Source organism: Melospiza melodia, chromosome 3, assembly GCF_035770615.1.
Source record: "Melospiza melodia melodia isolate bMelMel2 chromosome 3, bMelMel2.pri, whole genome shotgun sequence".
Taxonomy (NCBI): domain Eukaryota; kingdom Metazoa; phylum Chordata; class Aves; order Passeriformes; family Passerellidae; genus Melospiza; species Melospiza melodia.
Window position 1 is genome coordinate 63066289 of NC_086196.1, and position 16978 is coordinate 63083266.

Below are 16978 nucleotides of genomic sequence, written 5' to 3' on the forward strand. Positions count from 1 at the left end.
ATGGAAAAGGCCTCCTGGGAATGAATCTAAGTAGGACTGCTAAGGGAATTTATGCTAATATCTCTCAGGAGGTCTTGGAAAACGGGACATAGGTAATAGCCTTGTGAGATGCTGGTGAGGATACAGACTGAGGAGTGGGGCAGAGACAGGAATTAGCTCAAGTAAATAACAAGGGGTGGGGAATGCACATTACAAGTACCCAAGATGGAGTATTTAGAGCAAAACCCAGAGGAAGGGATGAACTACAGCTAAATTATGGAGAAGGAAAAGTACTCTGGCTGTAAACAAAAGGGCTGTGGAGACTCTCAGGACAGACATGCAAGACTTCCTGAAGTTAAAATTACAAGCCAAAGACCATTTGGGTAGTTACTCAAAAGGCAAAGCACCATGTTGGTGAGGGAAGCACCAGTGAGGGACAGTACATCATACCTCAAATGGAGCAGGTACACATACAAAGAGCCTGGCATTCATTTTGGACAAGCTCTTCATTTCCAAAGCCATTTACTTGCATTGTGGAGTGCTTGGGACAGGCTGCACTGTGTCATAGCTCACTCTACTCCCCCTCCTCCATACCCCCACCCACAAACACCCCGAAGACGGCAAATGCACCCAGAGGTATGAATATAGCAGCTGTTACACTTTATTTCACTATGGGATTTTAATTTTTTTTATTATTATTTTTCTTCTGATTGAAAAAGAAAAGACAGAAAAGTTACAAAAGTAGTAAAAGGCAACAATATCTGCAGGACATCCCTGTTCCCTGCTCCCACCTGGGGCAGGGCAGCCTGCCCCACCCGCTGGCTGGCAGAACACACCTCTGGGCCCCTGCACCTTGGCAGCTCTTGCTGAGCAAAGCCTGAGGCTGCAGGGCCATGCAGAAGGCTGCCACCCCAGCCATTTGCACAAGGAATGTGCCTCTTAGATGGGTACCAGGCTATGGCTGTCCCATCCCCTGAGCACAGGGATTTGGTCCAAAGGAGCAATGCTTCCTGTCCTGCACTGGGCAGCTTGATCTGGCAGCAGTTAAAAAGCTGAGGTGTGCCATCAAAACAAGGTAAGCAGAATTTCTGCAGGGGCAAGAGGAATCAGCGGAGGAACTGTGGTCTCTTGGAAACAGGGACTTGCAGGGAACCACGATGGTCTGCCAGAGGTCCCTCACCAGTAAACACAGGTGACCTCTTGGAGGTGGTGCTGGTGCAGGGGGTGGCCCAGCTGTCACAGGCTGGAGCCAAACAGCAGGCAGAGCTGGGACAGCATCAGGACAGAGATCCCCTCACCACCTTGCCCAGCTGCTCTGCCTGCCTGAATGACAGGAATTAGGGAGAAGAGGGGGGGTGGGGAATCAGGTCCCCCACCTGAATCCCAAAGCCTACAGCCCTTGGACTTTCCCCAGGGATCTCACTGAAGGGCCCAGACCAGCTCACTGGGTAGCCTCCTACTGGCAGCTGGACTGACCACTGGTATCAACCAGAGAGCAGCAAAGACTCTGCACTGAGGCAGATTTAAAAAAATAAAAATTATTTTGTATTACTCACAGTTGCTCCTCCCAATCTGTACAAACCACTTGCTTCCCCTTGCACTCAGGTACAGGCTCATGGTGGGCAATGCTTGCACCAGAGGTTATTTTCTCCACCAGGTGCAGCAAGAGGAAAGGCCTTGTTCCTCTGCCTCAACAGGAGAGGCAAAAGCTTGTCTTGCCAACTCCTGCCTTTGGCACAAAACACACACACCTCAAGGACAGATCCCAGCCAAACACCAGTGGCAGCAAGGCCTAGCATGGTCCCAACAGCTCAGAACTGTCTGTGGAGAAATGGCCCCCACCTTCACTCAAACTCCCCTCCTGTTTCTTCCACCAACAGCCACTTGCCGAAAAAGTCGAAAAATCGACTTTTTCACATTCCTTGCTTCATCTGGGAATACTGTCTCTCTGATACCAGGGGAGTATACCTGAATTTAACAAGGAGAGTGGAAAGCTTGCTGGAGGCAATAAATTGGTTTGAATTTGGTGGTACCAGTTACATCCACCATCATGTAGTGGGACAATACTATGGAGAAGTGTGACATACCCCAGAACACACACTGCGCCAGCAGAGAGGAGATCCATGGACACACAGTCAGCCCCAAGTTCTTCTCTTTGATGATGCTGAGAGGACTGAAGGTGGGTGCTGCATTTTCCTGGATGGCTCAACACAGACCTTCCAATTCTAGAATTTTATTCTAACCCCAGATGTACATAAGGATGTCTCCCTCTCCCATTTCAATCTCTTTTTGGGCAGTATCACTGAACTGCCAGCAGATCATCTGGAATGCACAGTTAAACGTGCCAGTTACTCCTCCACACACCTCCCTGTCCCCAGGTTTTCCACTTGAGAGAGCTTGATGTGAATGCAATTATAACAATCTCAGAGAGAGATCTTCTTGTTCTACAAGCAGCTCTGTAAGCCTCTTTCTCCAATCCTGAGCTCACTTCTGAGTGGGAGAAGTGTCAGGTCTATAGCAAAGCACTGCAGACCCAGGTATCCTTGGGAAACTGACTGGATTTGGTTTCACAGCTTGATCACTCACCCCTGCTGCCATGCAGGTCACACTAACCCCTGAACACCTCCTGGATATCTTCAGCTGCCACCATCCTCACGTTTGACACTGCCTTGGTGGCAGTTCTTGCAGTCTGTGCACCTGACTGGTTTGCTTTGCCCTGAGAGACAAAACTCCCTCCCTGTGCCGCTGCTGGGCTCCACCAGTGGTATGAGAACAGGCACTGCTGCCAAGCCATTCGCTTCCCCCTGCCGGAGCAGCTGCGTTGCAAAGACGTCTCATTGCCCCTTCTTCTCCCACCCCTCCCCTTGGGTATCACCGCCTCCCCTTCTCCCTGCCAGGCAGGACACCGGGTGACAGTTCCTGAGGTTTTTTGGAGAAACTCCTTCAGTAGGCACATGACGGTTCTTCCACTGGAGCTATGGGGCTCAGCGGCTTCAAGGTGCTGAGGGAACGGAAGGCAAAAGTGGAGGGATCGTACAGGAAGTGGGGCGGCGGGCGGCCTCCGTTGGTGCTCTGCAGGGGAACAGAAACAGGCATGAGGTCAGTGCTCATGGCAGCTGCAAATGGTGAGGTTCCTGCCTTGAGTGCTTTGTCATCCCCCTCTCTGATACAATTACACCTCCTTCAGTGGGTGGTCATGCTTGCACCTGCAGCAAATGGCACTAACATAAGCAGTGGGAGCCCTTTGCTCGCATCCTTGCTCTTATCCTTCAAGATAAAAGGCAGGCACACCTCCCTTCCTCCCGGACTGAGGTCCCTAGGATACACCTGACCCATGGCACCTGCAGCCACTAAGTGAAATAGGATATCCACGATGCACTTAGAGTATCAGCATCACTACCAAAAGGTATCACATCAAGAAGCTAAATTTATTTGAAGTAAGATCTGGTACACTTTTAGAGCATGGAGACAAACCAAGTTATCTCTGGAAACACATTCTTCAGCCCCATTTTTCAACAGCTCTCCAATAAGGATTTACAAACCACTCTTTCTTAAAGTCCCAGGCATGCCGAAACTCTCCAGGGTTTTGGTTCCAGACTCCACAATTTGATGAGGAATGGGTGAGAATTGCTTGGAGGAAAAGATCCCACCCCAAGGCCTTACAGACTGGTTTTACCACGGCCACTAAAGACCATTCTCTCCCCTCTTGCTCCCACTGTTCAGAGCATGCTCAGAGCAGGTCCAGAGAAAGGAGGCCAGAACTCCCTGCACTGTGTGACAGGACAGGAATGCTGTTCTCCATTATGCTGTGCTAGGCTACGTAGATCCCAGAGGAATAATGGTGCCAAAGAAGTAATTCCACTCTGTTAGATGTGAAGAGCTTTCCTTTAACTTTTCAGAAACTTTGGTTTGTTTCTTTCCTTATGCAAGCAGAAGCACTAGTGGGACATCTACTTCACTGATACTTTCTGGCCAGGAGAGGAGGTCTCGCTGCTCTAGGGTCCAGGACAGTGTTTAATCATGATCCTGTAGAGTTCATTCCCAAGGAATATTCCGCAGCTCAGAAACTCATGCAAGCATCCCCTACTCTCATTGCACTTCCATCACTCTTGGGAAGGGCTTTACCACTATTTTCACAGAGGTCAGGAAAAAATCCAATGACAAACATGTTAGGAAAAAACCCAAAAACCTACAGGTTGGGCAGAGACATGATTGAGAGCAGCCCTGCAGGAAAGGACTTGGGGGTGGTGGTTGATGAAAAACTCAAGGTGAGCCTGCACTGTGCACTCACAGCTCAGAAAGGCAGTGGAATCCTGGGCTGCATCAAAAGCAGAACAGCCAGCAGGTCAAAGGAAGGGATTCTCTCCCTCTATTCTGCTCTTGGTGAGACCCCACCTGGAATACTGTATCCAGCTGTGGAGTCCCCAACAGAAGAAGGACATGAAATTGTTGGAGCAAGTCCAGAGGAAGACATGAAGCTGTTAAGATGACTGGAGCACCTCCCCAATGAAGATAGGCTGAGAAAGTTGGAGCTGTTCAGCCTGGAGGGAAAAAGGTAGCATGGAGACCTCACAGGAACCTTTCAGTGTCTGGAAAGGGTCTACAAGGAAGCCAGAGAGAGACTTTTCTTCAAGAACTGTAGTGACAGGATAAGGAGTTATGGGTACAAATTGGAAGAGGTGAAATTTAGTCTAGACATAACGAAGAAATTCTTTCCTTTGAGGGTGGTGACACACTGGAACAGGTTGCCCAGGGAGGCTGTAAATGCCCCACCCCTGGCAGTGCTCAAGGTGAGGCTGGATAAGGCCTTGAGCAGCCTGGTCTGATGGGAGATGTCCCTGTCTAATCCTAAGTGGGATTAGAACCAGATGATCTTTAAGGTCAATTCCAACTCTTAACATTCTATGTGATTCAGACTGGGCTCTGGTGTTATGTAGCCCCCTGATCCTTTTTTAGGCCTTTCCTAACTAGAACAATGGTCTTCTTTGCTTAGCCTGCACTGTGGGACTGTTCCTCAAAGAACTAGGCTTTTTAGGAACATTTAATAACTCTGTCTGGCAGAAGACAGAGGTTCATTTTAGCACTTCAGATTCAGGTCTATCACACACCTAACAGCATGGCAAGGTGGTGTTTTGATGCCTCCACCTCTCCTCTGCCTGGGTTTTAACTTGTCATCACAAGGCAGCAACACACAAATATCCCCAAAAAGCTGCCAGGATGGTTTGTCTCACCCAAATACACATAGAAAATCAGAGTGAGCTTAGGAAGTGTCCAAGCCAGGCCCTGAGAGCTGCAATAACTGCAGCAGGATCTGGAAGCCTCTTGTCTCCAAGGCTCTTGGTCACAGCTCAGCCCCACTGGGCAGCAGCCTTTATGTCAGGAAAGGCCTCTAAAAGCCAGTGTGGGCAGCATGTTCCTGCCTAGCTGGTATCTCTGCTGCAATTAAGATGGGCACTCGAGAATGGAAAATGCCAACATGGTGCTTGGCATCAGCTGTGCCTGGAGTTTCAGCCAGCAAATCATGCCCTGCTACATCGCCCTGACACCTTGGCCAGCAGCATAAGAAACAAGAGAGGCAGATTTAAGGGCCTTTACTCAATAGCCACCTGCTGTGGGGTTATATATGGTGTATGTTCTGGCAGGCCTCAGAGCTGGAAGGTAACATAGCAACCCCTATTCAAAGCTAAGGGGCAGAATAAATCAGCACATTTGTCCTTCTCCAGAGCAGAGAAGGTCCCCTGCCAGTGCCAAGAGGGAATGGGAACAAAGAACCTGGCAGTCCCCTCCATTTTGAAATGCCAGACAGGATTAGGGAAGGCAGCTGAATCCGTTCGTTTTTGGCACACGGCAGATGAAGAGGCTGGGGAAAGATGGCTCCAAAGGACAGACAAAAGTAATCTACAAAACTCACCAGGCTTTGGGTGGAAAGTTTGCTATGGTTTCTTTCTGGGTCTTCTTCTGGGGCCAATGTGTGGGGCAGAGAGCCTTCCCAGGGCACTGCCAGGACAATGGGCACAGCACAGGTGAGGCTGAAGGTCAGGGATGTGAGAAGACGCAGGAGATGCTGAGATTCAGAGGAAGTCATGCAGCTGCAAGTGAGGCTCAAAATGCACCCAATCCTGCCTCATCATCCTGGCACCTCTCAAGCAGCCACAAGGTGACCACTGGCTTTCAACAACCACAGACAAGGGCAGAGTGAGAATGGGCCTGTGCCCAGCTGCAGGCAGTAACAGGAGAGGCAGTAACCTGACTCCCTCACCCATAGCAACATCCTGACCTATCTGCACTCCTTTACAACCCTGAGCTATACAGGATCCTTGTGCACCTGCTCCCTGACTGACAGGGCAGCATCTCTGGCACTGACCTCGCTGGAGCTAAGAAACCTCCAAATCCCTCAAGTCTCTTCTTGCAGAGGAGCATTTTTAGATTGGAGTTCATGTCCAGCTGTAGGGATGACCAGGCCTGATCTGGCTTAGTCCAAGACACCATTTGGGATCACAGCATGTGGTGGTCTGGTCCTGATGAGTAGCACAAGGCAAAGCTCTGTAGATGTATTTCCAGAACAAAAACAGATAGAGCCAGCTGCCAGAGAGGGGAACATGTTCCTGCCACCCTGTGGCTTGGGCCAGCTGCCTCCCTGTAGTCTGGGCAAGTATCCTAGCCAGCCTGCCCTTCTCCTTGGGCACACCATGCCTGGGACTTTGCTTTGACTAGGGAAGGGTGTTAAGGGTTGTTGCCACTGCAGCAGGTCCCAGGGAGCTTGCCATAAACCTGCCTGACAGTCCCTGGTGAGCAACCCCAGGGCAGCTCCTGCAGAGGCTCCTCAGAGCACAAACAATACACACTTGACATTAAAGGCTCATGTGCTCACTCTAATGGCATTCAGACAGCTGGGTACCGCTCACAGAACGGAGCCTAATATGGGCCCTGTGCTCATGGCAATCATTAACCAGAGCCCTCAGTTTGCTAAGCAATCTATTTACACAGCTGGAGAATGGCCCGAGTCAGACTCACACGGCTGCCACAGGAGAGCACACAGGCTCACACACAGGCTCTGTCACACACACGTGCTCACTTGCACATACTCACCTGCCTTGGGTTCTCCCCAGTACACAGGCCCTTCCCTGGTCACTTGTGCACATCCCTCTGGGCACACACAGACTCCTGACTCAGAAATCACAGGGAGGGCTGTTCCACTCACACAAACTTTGCCTGCTTGTAAAGTAATTCAAGCCATGCACAGCCGGAACTTCACAGCATCCAGGGGATGGTCTAAGGCACCACAGCTCATCACTGCTCAGAACACAAGGTAGTTCCAGCACCTGGATATACCCACACTGATTTGGGTTAGATGAGCTCTTAAGGGAAGTAAACTCATCCCACACATGTTTCAAGCAACTATGCACAAACCACCTTGGTCAAGGATGCCTCTTCACCCATGTACATGAGCCCACACATACACTCCTGCCAACATGTACTGTCCTCACCAATACATTATCACCTTTAAATACAGGGGGGCAAATAAACAACCAGGTTTGAAACGTATCTGAAGTGTATTAACAAAGAAGTACACCTAAATATAGTGAGTGGAGGGAGGTGCCTCAAAGAAGGCCAGTAAGATTAAACATCACAGAAGAAATGCAAATTTCAATCATATTAGCAGCTTTCAGAAAACAGACAAATGCACAACTGTTCCATAAACCCATCTGTAACATAATTGTACATTTTGGCAAGGAAAGAGCATACAGGAAGAAAACAAACATGTAAAGCTAAATCTATTAATATGAAGCCATATTCCTCCTAGAAACAGGTCATTCACTTCTATGAAGTCTGGGGAAGTACCTCAAATGCAGACAGTAACATGATTTTGGTCTCATGATTCCACAGAATCATGGTTCTCCTCTCTGGACAAAGCCAAAGTGAGCACAGGTCCAAGTGAGGTTTCAGCTATGGGAATGACAATCCCCATAGGAGTGGGGAAATGCAGCTACCCAACACAACGATGTCTTGAAGGGAGTGGTGTGCTGGGGGAGATGTACATTAAGAGGACTCTTTGGTCCTCTTTCTCAAGAGCTCCAGTATCCAGGTGGGATTCAAAACCAGATCAGCTTGTGCACTCTGCCAACCTGTCCCTACTCAAGGCCAATCCAACACAGGAGTCCCTTCTTTCCTACTCTTGGACCCCAGTGGCTGGGAAGCGCTGCTGAGCTCCATTTAAAGGATGCTGCCTTCCAGTGGTGGGTGAATGATCCCTTTGCAGTCTGTAGACTCACTTGTTAAAAGTCCTTTGGGATGAAAGGCACCATGTAATTGCAAGCTGTAAAGGCGCATCCGATTTCCACCACCACCCTGTGTGGGAAGGAATAAATCCCCACAACAGCTCTGGCAAGGACAGATGCCTGCCTGGGATATAGCTGCCTTGCTCAGGAATGGGGAGAGCCAGAGGCAGCACCAATATTCAGGCAGGGCACAGAAAGAGTAAAGGCTGTCAGACTCCACAGAGGAACATTTACAGGTACACTGATTTAACTCCACATGGTCCTCCTTCCTCTCACCCCTGCTAAGTGTTAGAAAATAAACTTCTTCACTCTTCAACTTTGATGTGTGAAGCCATCAGCCGTGAGCAAGGGAAGGGGACCCACATGCCTGCTCCTAGTCACATCTGTAATTCCAAACATGGTTCTGCCCAAGCCACTTCTCAACATCTCTGCCTCAGTTTCTTCAATGCATAATACATACATGTCCTAGTTTCTGCTGGGATAAAATTAATTTTCTGCTTAGTACCTGGTGTATCCTGTGGCTTCGATTTAGGATGAGAATAATGGTGACAGCAATAATTAAACTATCAGTCTGTCAAGCAGTGTTTATACTAAGTTAAGGACTTCCCAGCTTCTTGTGCCCTGACAGCAAGAAGGTTTGGAAGGGCATGAGAAAGAAGCTGGGAAGGAAACAGCCAGGACATCAGACTCAAACTGGACAAAGGACTTTTCCATACCATAAGATGGCATTAAGCTGGTGTTTTGCCTTCCCAAGTAGCCATGATGCAGTCCTGCTTTCCTGGAGATGGCTGAACAACTGCCTACCCATGGAAAGCTGAATGAATTCTTTGTTTTGATTTGCTTGCATGTACAGTTTTTGTTTTCTCTATTAAATCATCTTTATCTCAACCCACAAACCATCTCACATTTACCCTCCCAATTCTCTCCCCCAACCCACCAGGGTAGCAAGTTAGCAACTTCATCATGGGGTTAAGCCACAACAGCACACTACAGCCAGGATGAATTAATTAACTTTTAGGTGTTTCAACCTTCTGATGAGAGGCGATTTCTTTTCAATTACAGTCTTGCTTCAGGCAGTTTTCAAGAAATAGTCGCTGGCAAGCAGGACCAGCTCCTCCAGTGGAGCAACAATTCACATTTAACTGCTTATTCATTAACTCTGATAGGGCCTCTAACAATTTATTCCAGTCACAGACCTGGAGCAGCTACAGGAGGAAATTTTCACAGGCAAACTCCTTTCCTCCTGAAAGTCTGTCCGACACTCCCAGGTTCATATAGAATTTTATTTCAAGAAATAGTTAAAAAATAGACCGTGCCAGAATTTCACTTTATGACTACCCTTTTCTTTTCTCTTCCAAGAAAAAAAAAAGATCATCTCCAAATGTTGTTCTGACAAGGAAACCAAAACTTTGCAGTGGGCACTGTTTTCTTATGATTTTCATTGCCCCCCCAAAAGACTGAAAGACCTGTCTGCCATCACCAACACAAGGCTGCCTAACACCTTTTTCTTTCCATACCACCACATTGCAAAGAGCAGTTCAACGGTTTACAAACACATCACTGTTCATCTTAGAAAGGTTTAAAAAAATTTTTAAAAAAATCAAACATTTGCAAATGTGTGCGCAGAGTTGTGAGGTGGCAACTACCAGACTTACAGAGGTGCCACCAGACAGACAGCACTGAACCTTTTTGGAAGGTACTTCAAAGGGCACAGCAGACGCTTGTTGGTCACTTGCCCAAACGCAGAAATAGCCAGTTTCAGCTCTGGATCCTTGCTGGCACAAGCATGATAAGCCTTTCTTCTCCTCTCTCACACATCTTTAGATAGGTCTTTGACAAAGCTGACTGCAAGCTTTGATTTTGCCTGGCTGACAACCTGAAGGAAAGAGGCTGCACAAAGAAAAGGGACAGATGGGTCATTCAGAGGAGCAGTCTGTCAGTGCTCCCTGGCCAAGCTGGGGAACCCACCACGCCAGGGTCCCAGTAAAGATCATGCTCTGAAGACAAAACAAGTCTCTTAGGACCAAGGGAATGAACCCATATTTCCCTACGAATGAGCCATATTTTGCACCTACTTTTTTCCTTCTCATAAGAAGGTGCCTGTGCTGCCTGCATACCTGCAGCAGTTCCTGTAAATACTACAGGGTCTGCATGTGCCTGAGCAGGAAAAGAGGCAAGCACAAGAGTAGCTCCAAATAAACACAGACACAGCACAATCTGGCCCTAAATCTCCAAGTGCATCTGAGTAGAGTCCTTAGTTTTGCTCTGGACACAAGTGACACTACCTCACCCTCTCCTTCCTCTCCACCCTCCCCATTCCAGCCCTTGCTGTGCAGCAGGAACAGCCTCCTCTCAGAGGGATCACAGCAGCTGCCTCCCAGTCCTGCTCCCTCGGGGCCAGGAGGCCCAGGCACCGTGCTTCCCGCAGAGCCGGCACGTGGTGTGCGCTCGGGCGTGCGCGGCTTCCAGTTTGCATGAGGCCAGGGAGAGCAGATTCCCTCTGACCAGGCAGGCTGGCACAGAGCTGCTCTCAACTTGAAGGGTACCCAAATTAAAGGTGCAAAGTGAGGATTAATTAGCCTGGCATGAGCAGGCTGCAAACACATGCTGACATGGTGCACTTGCCTCTGGACAAACCACCCCAGCTGTGGAAGCCAAGCGCAGGGAAGTGGGTGTATTATGGGAGAGGTGTGTGGGAAAAGAGGATCACAGCTCCAGGGACTGGGAGAGGCAATGGCTGCCAGGCTCCCACAGCCACATGAACAAAAAGGGAGCAGAACAACTGCAGTGGGGCTGGACACAGTGAGCAGATGTGCCTAATTAGCCATCTTGGACTTGAAGCTCTGACAGAGAGCAGCGGCTGTCTGTGACCCTGTGCCATCCTCTACATCTCTTTCTGTCTGCTCCATCAGCAAGATATCACCCAGAAGTCATTAAATCTGACCCCTTCTCTGTGAAACATGCCTTGCCACTTTCCATTTCCTTGAACCACAGTGCCACCAGCCATAGCCACCACTGTCACACAAGGCTGTCCCAGAAGCAATTGGGCTGCACCTTGTTTCTACCTCCCCGTATCCTTAAACCAGACCCACAACCCACATCAGACCACAAAGCAGGAACAGTGCTGAAAATAGGAAGTCAGCCTCCTCACTCACCAGCCACTTGCTTCTTTCATGGTGCTGTGTGGATTAATCTTGGTTATTCCACAAAGTCTGTTCTGTGGGCACTTACATGATTCAATAGGTGCAAGGGCATACATGACAGGAATTTATGAAAAGCAGGAAGCAATAAAAGTTCTTATCCTTGCAGAAACAGAAGAGAGATACGACAGTCCCACTTCTAAGGGCTGTGGGCAAGCTAAAGGTTGGTTAGCCTTTGCCATGAAATCCAGTAAAAATCAGATATTTGGAGTAGTTTTTAAAAGACAGAGGCATTCCCCCCTTGGCTACACAGAACCCTTCCCCAAACTGAGGAAACTCTGGACAAAGTATTTTGTCAGGAATTATTCAGAACAAGGGCTGGCATTCTCCAGGACCAACTATCATCTTCAGCAGGCAGTTCAGTGGCTGGGTTGGGAGGAGCGTAGGATACTCAAAGGGACATTCATGCTCCCACTTAGCAGAGGGCCCTCTCCATTTTGCTCAGCAGAGGCATGTCCATCAACTGGAGCCAAGACACCTCAGGGGAAACTGGAACATCAAAATCTCCACGAGGGGCTTCTGACCATAAGGCTGTGACTGGCCAGGGAGGCAAGTCTCTCTTGTTGATTCTAAGATCAGGGTGAGGTTTAGACAGTCAGGCACATACTAGAAACAACCAGGAAGGTTTGAGAAACTATTTGTAAGCTACAGGTTGGGATTTCTGCTGCCTAAGACGCCCTAGGTGTTTATACTCATGATATGGTATGGATAAGGACACAGATCTAGAAACATGGTCTAAAGTTCTCATCACCCTATCTCTCTTCAAGTGAGTTACACCTTCTGCTGGTTTTTCAGGGTAACTCACTCTGAAATTGCAATCATGGTATTTATCTGCATATTTATATGCATCCAATGCTAAATGCTTGCAGTGCTCCTTGGAAGCCTGTGATGGAAGGAGCAACATCTGTGGGGTTTATATACATATATACACACACACACATATATATATATATATGTACATATGTATGTATACACACACTGAACCTTTTGATTACATCTTGACTTAGTGCTGCACAGCCAGAAACGGAGGTTTGCACCAATACTGCTCTGTCACCTGGTATGCCTTGCACGTGTGAATAGCTCAGGCATCTGCCCAGAAGGTTCTGGCCAGCATATCTCCTGTTCAGCTCCAAGCTGAAAAGGTCCCTTGTTTTAGAAGAAGACAAGCCAGCAGCATGTTTCTGCAGTGGCCTTTTAGGATGCAGAGTAAGAGATAAGAGACAGGGAAGTCATTCCCTGGGATCTGGCCCCTGCCCAAGCAGAGGGTGTTCTCAACATTGATAAGATCAAGGCAAGAGCACAAGAGGTTTATGTTCCGATTCAAAATTCTTATTTTTACATAGCAGAAAACATCTCTCTGATCAGCCAGGTTATCAGATTGGCCTTGAAATCCTTCCTTCCTTTCTGCCAGCCCCAACAAGATCCTTGAGACACAACTGGTAAGCCCCTGGGTGTCTTCTACCCACCTACTGCTGTTAAGACAAGCTCAGCTCCACTAATCCCATTCAGAGACTGCATGTAGAAGTTTGTCAAGGAAGAACAGAAACAGGAATAAATGACAGACCAGGGACCAGGTCTGTACACTCACACTGCCCAGCTCATGTGCCACACACAAGCCAACACCTGCCCCTGACCTTGCAGTGGCATGTGCTTTGTACAAATCCATAGTTCATGTACATGCTGTCACCTCTGATTTATCTCTGCTCACTTGCCCACAGGGGATGATTCTTCTGTTCCATTATCTCTTACTCTGTGGGAACAGAAGCAAGATTTTTTTCTTTTTAATATTATTTGCTCTTCACAGTAGGCTGCCACCTCTCACAGCTGCTATTCCTGAAAACATTTCAAACTGAGCTGCTGCACATTAGAAAAGGTAGCCAGCCTCTCTTCCATAACTGTTAGGTTCTTAGTAGTCACATCACTATCCCATCATCCCACTTAAGAACCACTGCGTGAGGGGAAAGGCTTTGGCTGATCACCACCTGAGCTGGCCCTTGGGAAACTTAAGCATAGGAAACAAGAGCAAGGTGACACCTTAGTAAAAAACTGCAACCTGCTTAACAGCAGCAGGTCACCTGCTTAAGAAAGGCCACCAAGGACCACAAACCAAAGGCTGTAGGTGTGTTTCCATGCCAGAGGGCAAAGACACTCCATCTCACCTTCCCATGGGAGACTCTTCCAGCAGAAGACAGAGGAAGCAATAGCTGTAATGATGCATGAGAAAACATCTTGCACCCTGACACATCAGCAAAGCCCCAAGATGTCAAGGCAATCAAAGTATCAGCCAGGAGGGATTTTTAAAAGCAGGCATCATCTCACAACCACATGAGATACTGATCTCAACAAGAACAGGATGAAAATGCTTTATTGCTGATGCTATTAGAAGGTCACTGTCATCACTGTCCCCACACAAGATGGAATAAGCAAGATCCTTTCTCCTACAAGTTATTCAGCAGCATAAAAATTGAAGAAATCAAGGATCCTTGGTTCAAATCCCTGGCACAAGCCACTAGATATCCTGCCTGCTCCTCAGATCAGTTCACACTGCCTGTTCATCCAGCTGTAGTCTCTCTGGATATCTGTGACCATCTCAGTTCAGAAAGAGACACTACCTGATCTGAAACAGGAGCACTTGTGCATCAGTGACACAAGCAAAGTGGTTCACATGGTGATGTTTCCTGTTCAGACACACAGACAGCTGCCTGGTTCCTCCTGTAACAGCTCATCAACCCATCACTATGAGATCTGTCTTCATTTCTTCTACCCTCACCACAATGGACAGATTCCAACGATGAACCTGTGCCACCAGGCCCTCAGCAACACAGAGCCAAGCCTCTCACCTTGCCTCCTGCTATCACTCTTGCCAAAATGCCACATTCAGTAGGGCCTTAGAATAGCCCTTCCAATAGAACTTAGGTCCCTAGTGTGCTCTGACTCCATTACTGAATGCTGGACAAGACCCAGAAATCACAGAAGGGCTGAGGCTGCTCTAGAGATAGCTGAGTTCAAACCCCCTCCTCTGAGCAGGGTCAGCAGGAGCCTGTTGCCCAGGACTGTATCCTGGCACACCATGACTCTTTCCATGGACAGAGTTTCCACAATTTCCCTGGGCAACCTGAATATCTTACATTTCTACTTGTGCCCATTACCTCTTTTTCTGCTGCTGGGCAACACAGAGAAGGAATACCAGGCCAAGCATGTCCTGCTGGCTGGATTGAGGTTTCCCTTTATATGATGAGAGCATGGCACTGTGTTTCAGAAGTACTGACCTCTCTCAGCTGTTTCCAGAGCTGAGGCACTTCAGCAAAGAGTTCTGCCAGGGACCTGCTGCTTCCTTTCTCAGCTGCGTACACAAAAGTGGGCATTCACAATCCCTTGAAAAATGGAGGCAAAAATGCACCTTTACTAAACAGCTCTGCCACTACAACAGACCAGCAAAAGGCTGTGAAGCATCACATGCTATTACCATGGAAGCCACCAGTGCCTCAGGTGGAGAGGCACTGCCCCAGCTTGGCAAGGCTGGCCAGAGAAGAGTGGATTTTGTGCCATCTGTCAGAAAAGCGTGCTCCCAGTTTCTGCTGTTTATTTTACTGCAAGCTGACATGGGCTCAAGGAGCAAAGGGATAATTCTCCTTTCAGATTCTCCAGGGGGACAATAGTAAGCCACAATAATGAGCTTAAATTGTCAGGAAACCACCTCACCAAGGCATCACTGAAACCCAAGGGACTGGAGAACCATCACCAAGCACCACTGGAAATAGCTGGTGTCCAGGGACAGACACCCAGAAAAAACCCAGTGAAAGAGCACAGGGCAGGCATAAAGGAAGGTGATAAACAAGATGTGCTAAAACATTGCACCAGGATTAGACAGCTGGTGGGTCTGAAGGACAGGCACAGCCTGGGGAGAGCTCATGGGGCACAGAAGGACACAACTATATTGAAAACAATCCAGGCAGAAGCACATGAGAGTACATAAAAGATCAAGATTAACTGTGCAATCAGAAGTACTGGGTCACTGTGGGGCTGCTGGAAGACAGGACTGAAGAGCCCTGACAGAAGGTGTTTGAGAAGTCAGAAAAATACCACCCCCAGCTGCGCACCAGGCTCCAGCCAGCTCTACCTGCTCCTCCTCCTCTCAGACACCAAATTCATTTCCAGAGCACTGATGGGCAAGGACATCCAACAGCATAATTATCAACTGCAGCACTTCTGGGTACAGAAAGGCAGCGTTCCTATTGCCTGCTGGGCAAGGTAAAAACCTTGAAAGGATCCTGGTCTATCATTCATCCCTCTTGCAAGGCTGTAAGAAACACTGCAGTGAAAATAGCAGCTCCATCACAAAGAATATTTGTTTTCTTCCCCCTAATCTTTTTTTTTTGCCTGTGTATCACAAACATGGAAGATCAGGTACACCTGCTTTGGTGACAACGTGCAAGATCACAAACAAACAGAATCTTAGAATGTTTTGGGTTGGAAGGGACCTTCAAGATCATCTAGTTCCAACACCCTGCCATGACAAGGACACCTTCTACTTGACCAAGTTGCTGAGAACTCCATCCAACCTGGCCACAATTTCTCTGTTCCAGTGCATCCATCACCCTCACTGTAAAGAATTTATTCACAAAATCTAATTGAAATCTACTGTCCTTCAGCTTAAAGCCACTGCCCCTTGTTCTATCACTACAAACCCCTGTGAAAAGTCCCTCTCCAGCTGCCTTGTACCCTTCCAGTACCTTTTGGGTACTGGAAGGTGATACAAGGTCTCCTAGGAGTTTTTATCTTCTCCAGGGAGAGCAGCCCCTGCTTTCTCAGCCTTTGTAGGGAAGATGCTGCAGTCCTCCTAACAACTTCACAGCCATCCTCTGGACTTGCTCCAACAGTTACTTTTCTTTCTTTGTTCAGGGACTCCACAGCTGGATGCAGCATGCCAGGTGGGGTCTCACCAGCGCAGAGAAGAGGGGGAGAATCACCTCTGTCAACCTACTTGTCACATTTCTCTTAGATTCAGCCCAGGATATATCTCCCACATGACCATACAGCACAGACCAAAAGAAATACAAGGTACCCACAAAGGAAGCAGAGGCTGGCTGATGAGTCCAGGAATGTGCTGCTAAAGACAAAACTCTCAGAGGTGCAGGTAACAAAATCTACAAGGATGAGACTTGAGCATTTCTGGTAGGGATGCAGGCTGTCAAACACAGAGAGGCTCAGGACACTGCAGCTTCATCCCAGCTACAAAGTCGTCCAAGCAATGCAGCTCTTACCAGCCATCACCCAGTCCCATATCCCACCTGGTTCTGCAAACATTAGTGCATCATGCAGGTACATCCCTTTTCTCCTCTCACCCCTACCAAACACCACTTGGTCAAGAAGGATCCAGATGACACCCTACCAGACAGCTATGCTGTATGAGCTCACAGCACAGGATGTAGACTCAAACCAAGGAAGCTTTGAAACCATGGTCTCCAAAATGGAAAAGACAATGTATTATTAGCCTTGTCAGCACCTAGCCTAAATTGC

General features: G+C 48.2%; 1 protein-coding gene across 4 annotated transcripts in view; it reads right to left on the reverse strand.

Moving 5' to 3' along the window:
* Positions 1-16978, reverse strand: part of LOC134415959 (uncharacterized) — a 103457-nt gene that overhangs the window by 42228 nt on the left and 44251 nt on the right. For 3 of the 4 annotated variants that reach the window (XM_063152031.1, XM_063152030.1, XM_063152032.1), the window contains one exon: positions 617-3051. The exons of the other annotated variant lie outside the window; for it this stretch is intronic. In XM_063152031.1, the coding sequence (XP_063008101.1) occupies positions 2923-3051 (129 nt within the window). In that variant the 3' untranslated portion in view covers positions 617-2922. Of the gene's footprint in view, positions 1-616; positions 3052-16978 lie in introns of those variants that run through there. 4 annotated transcript variants of the gene reach the window in all.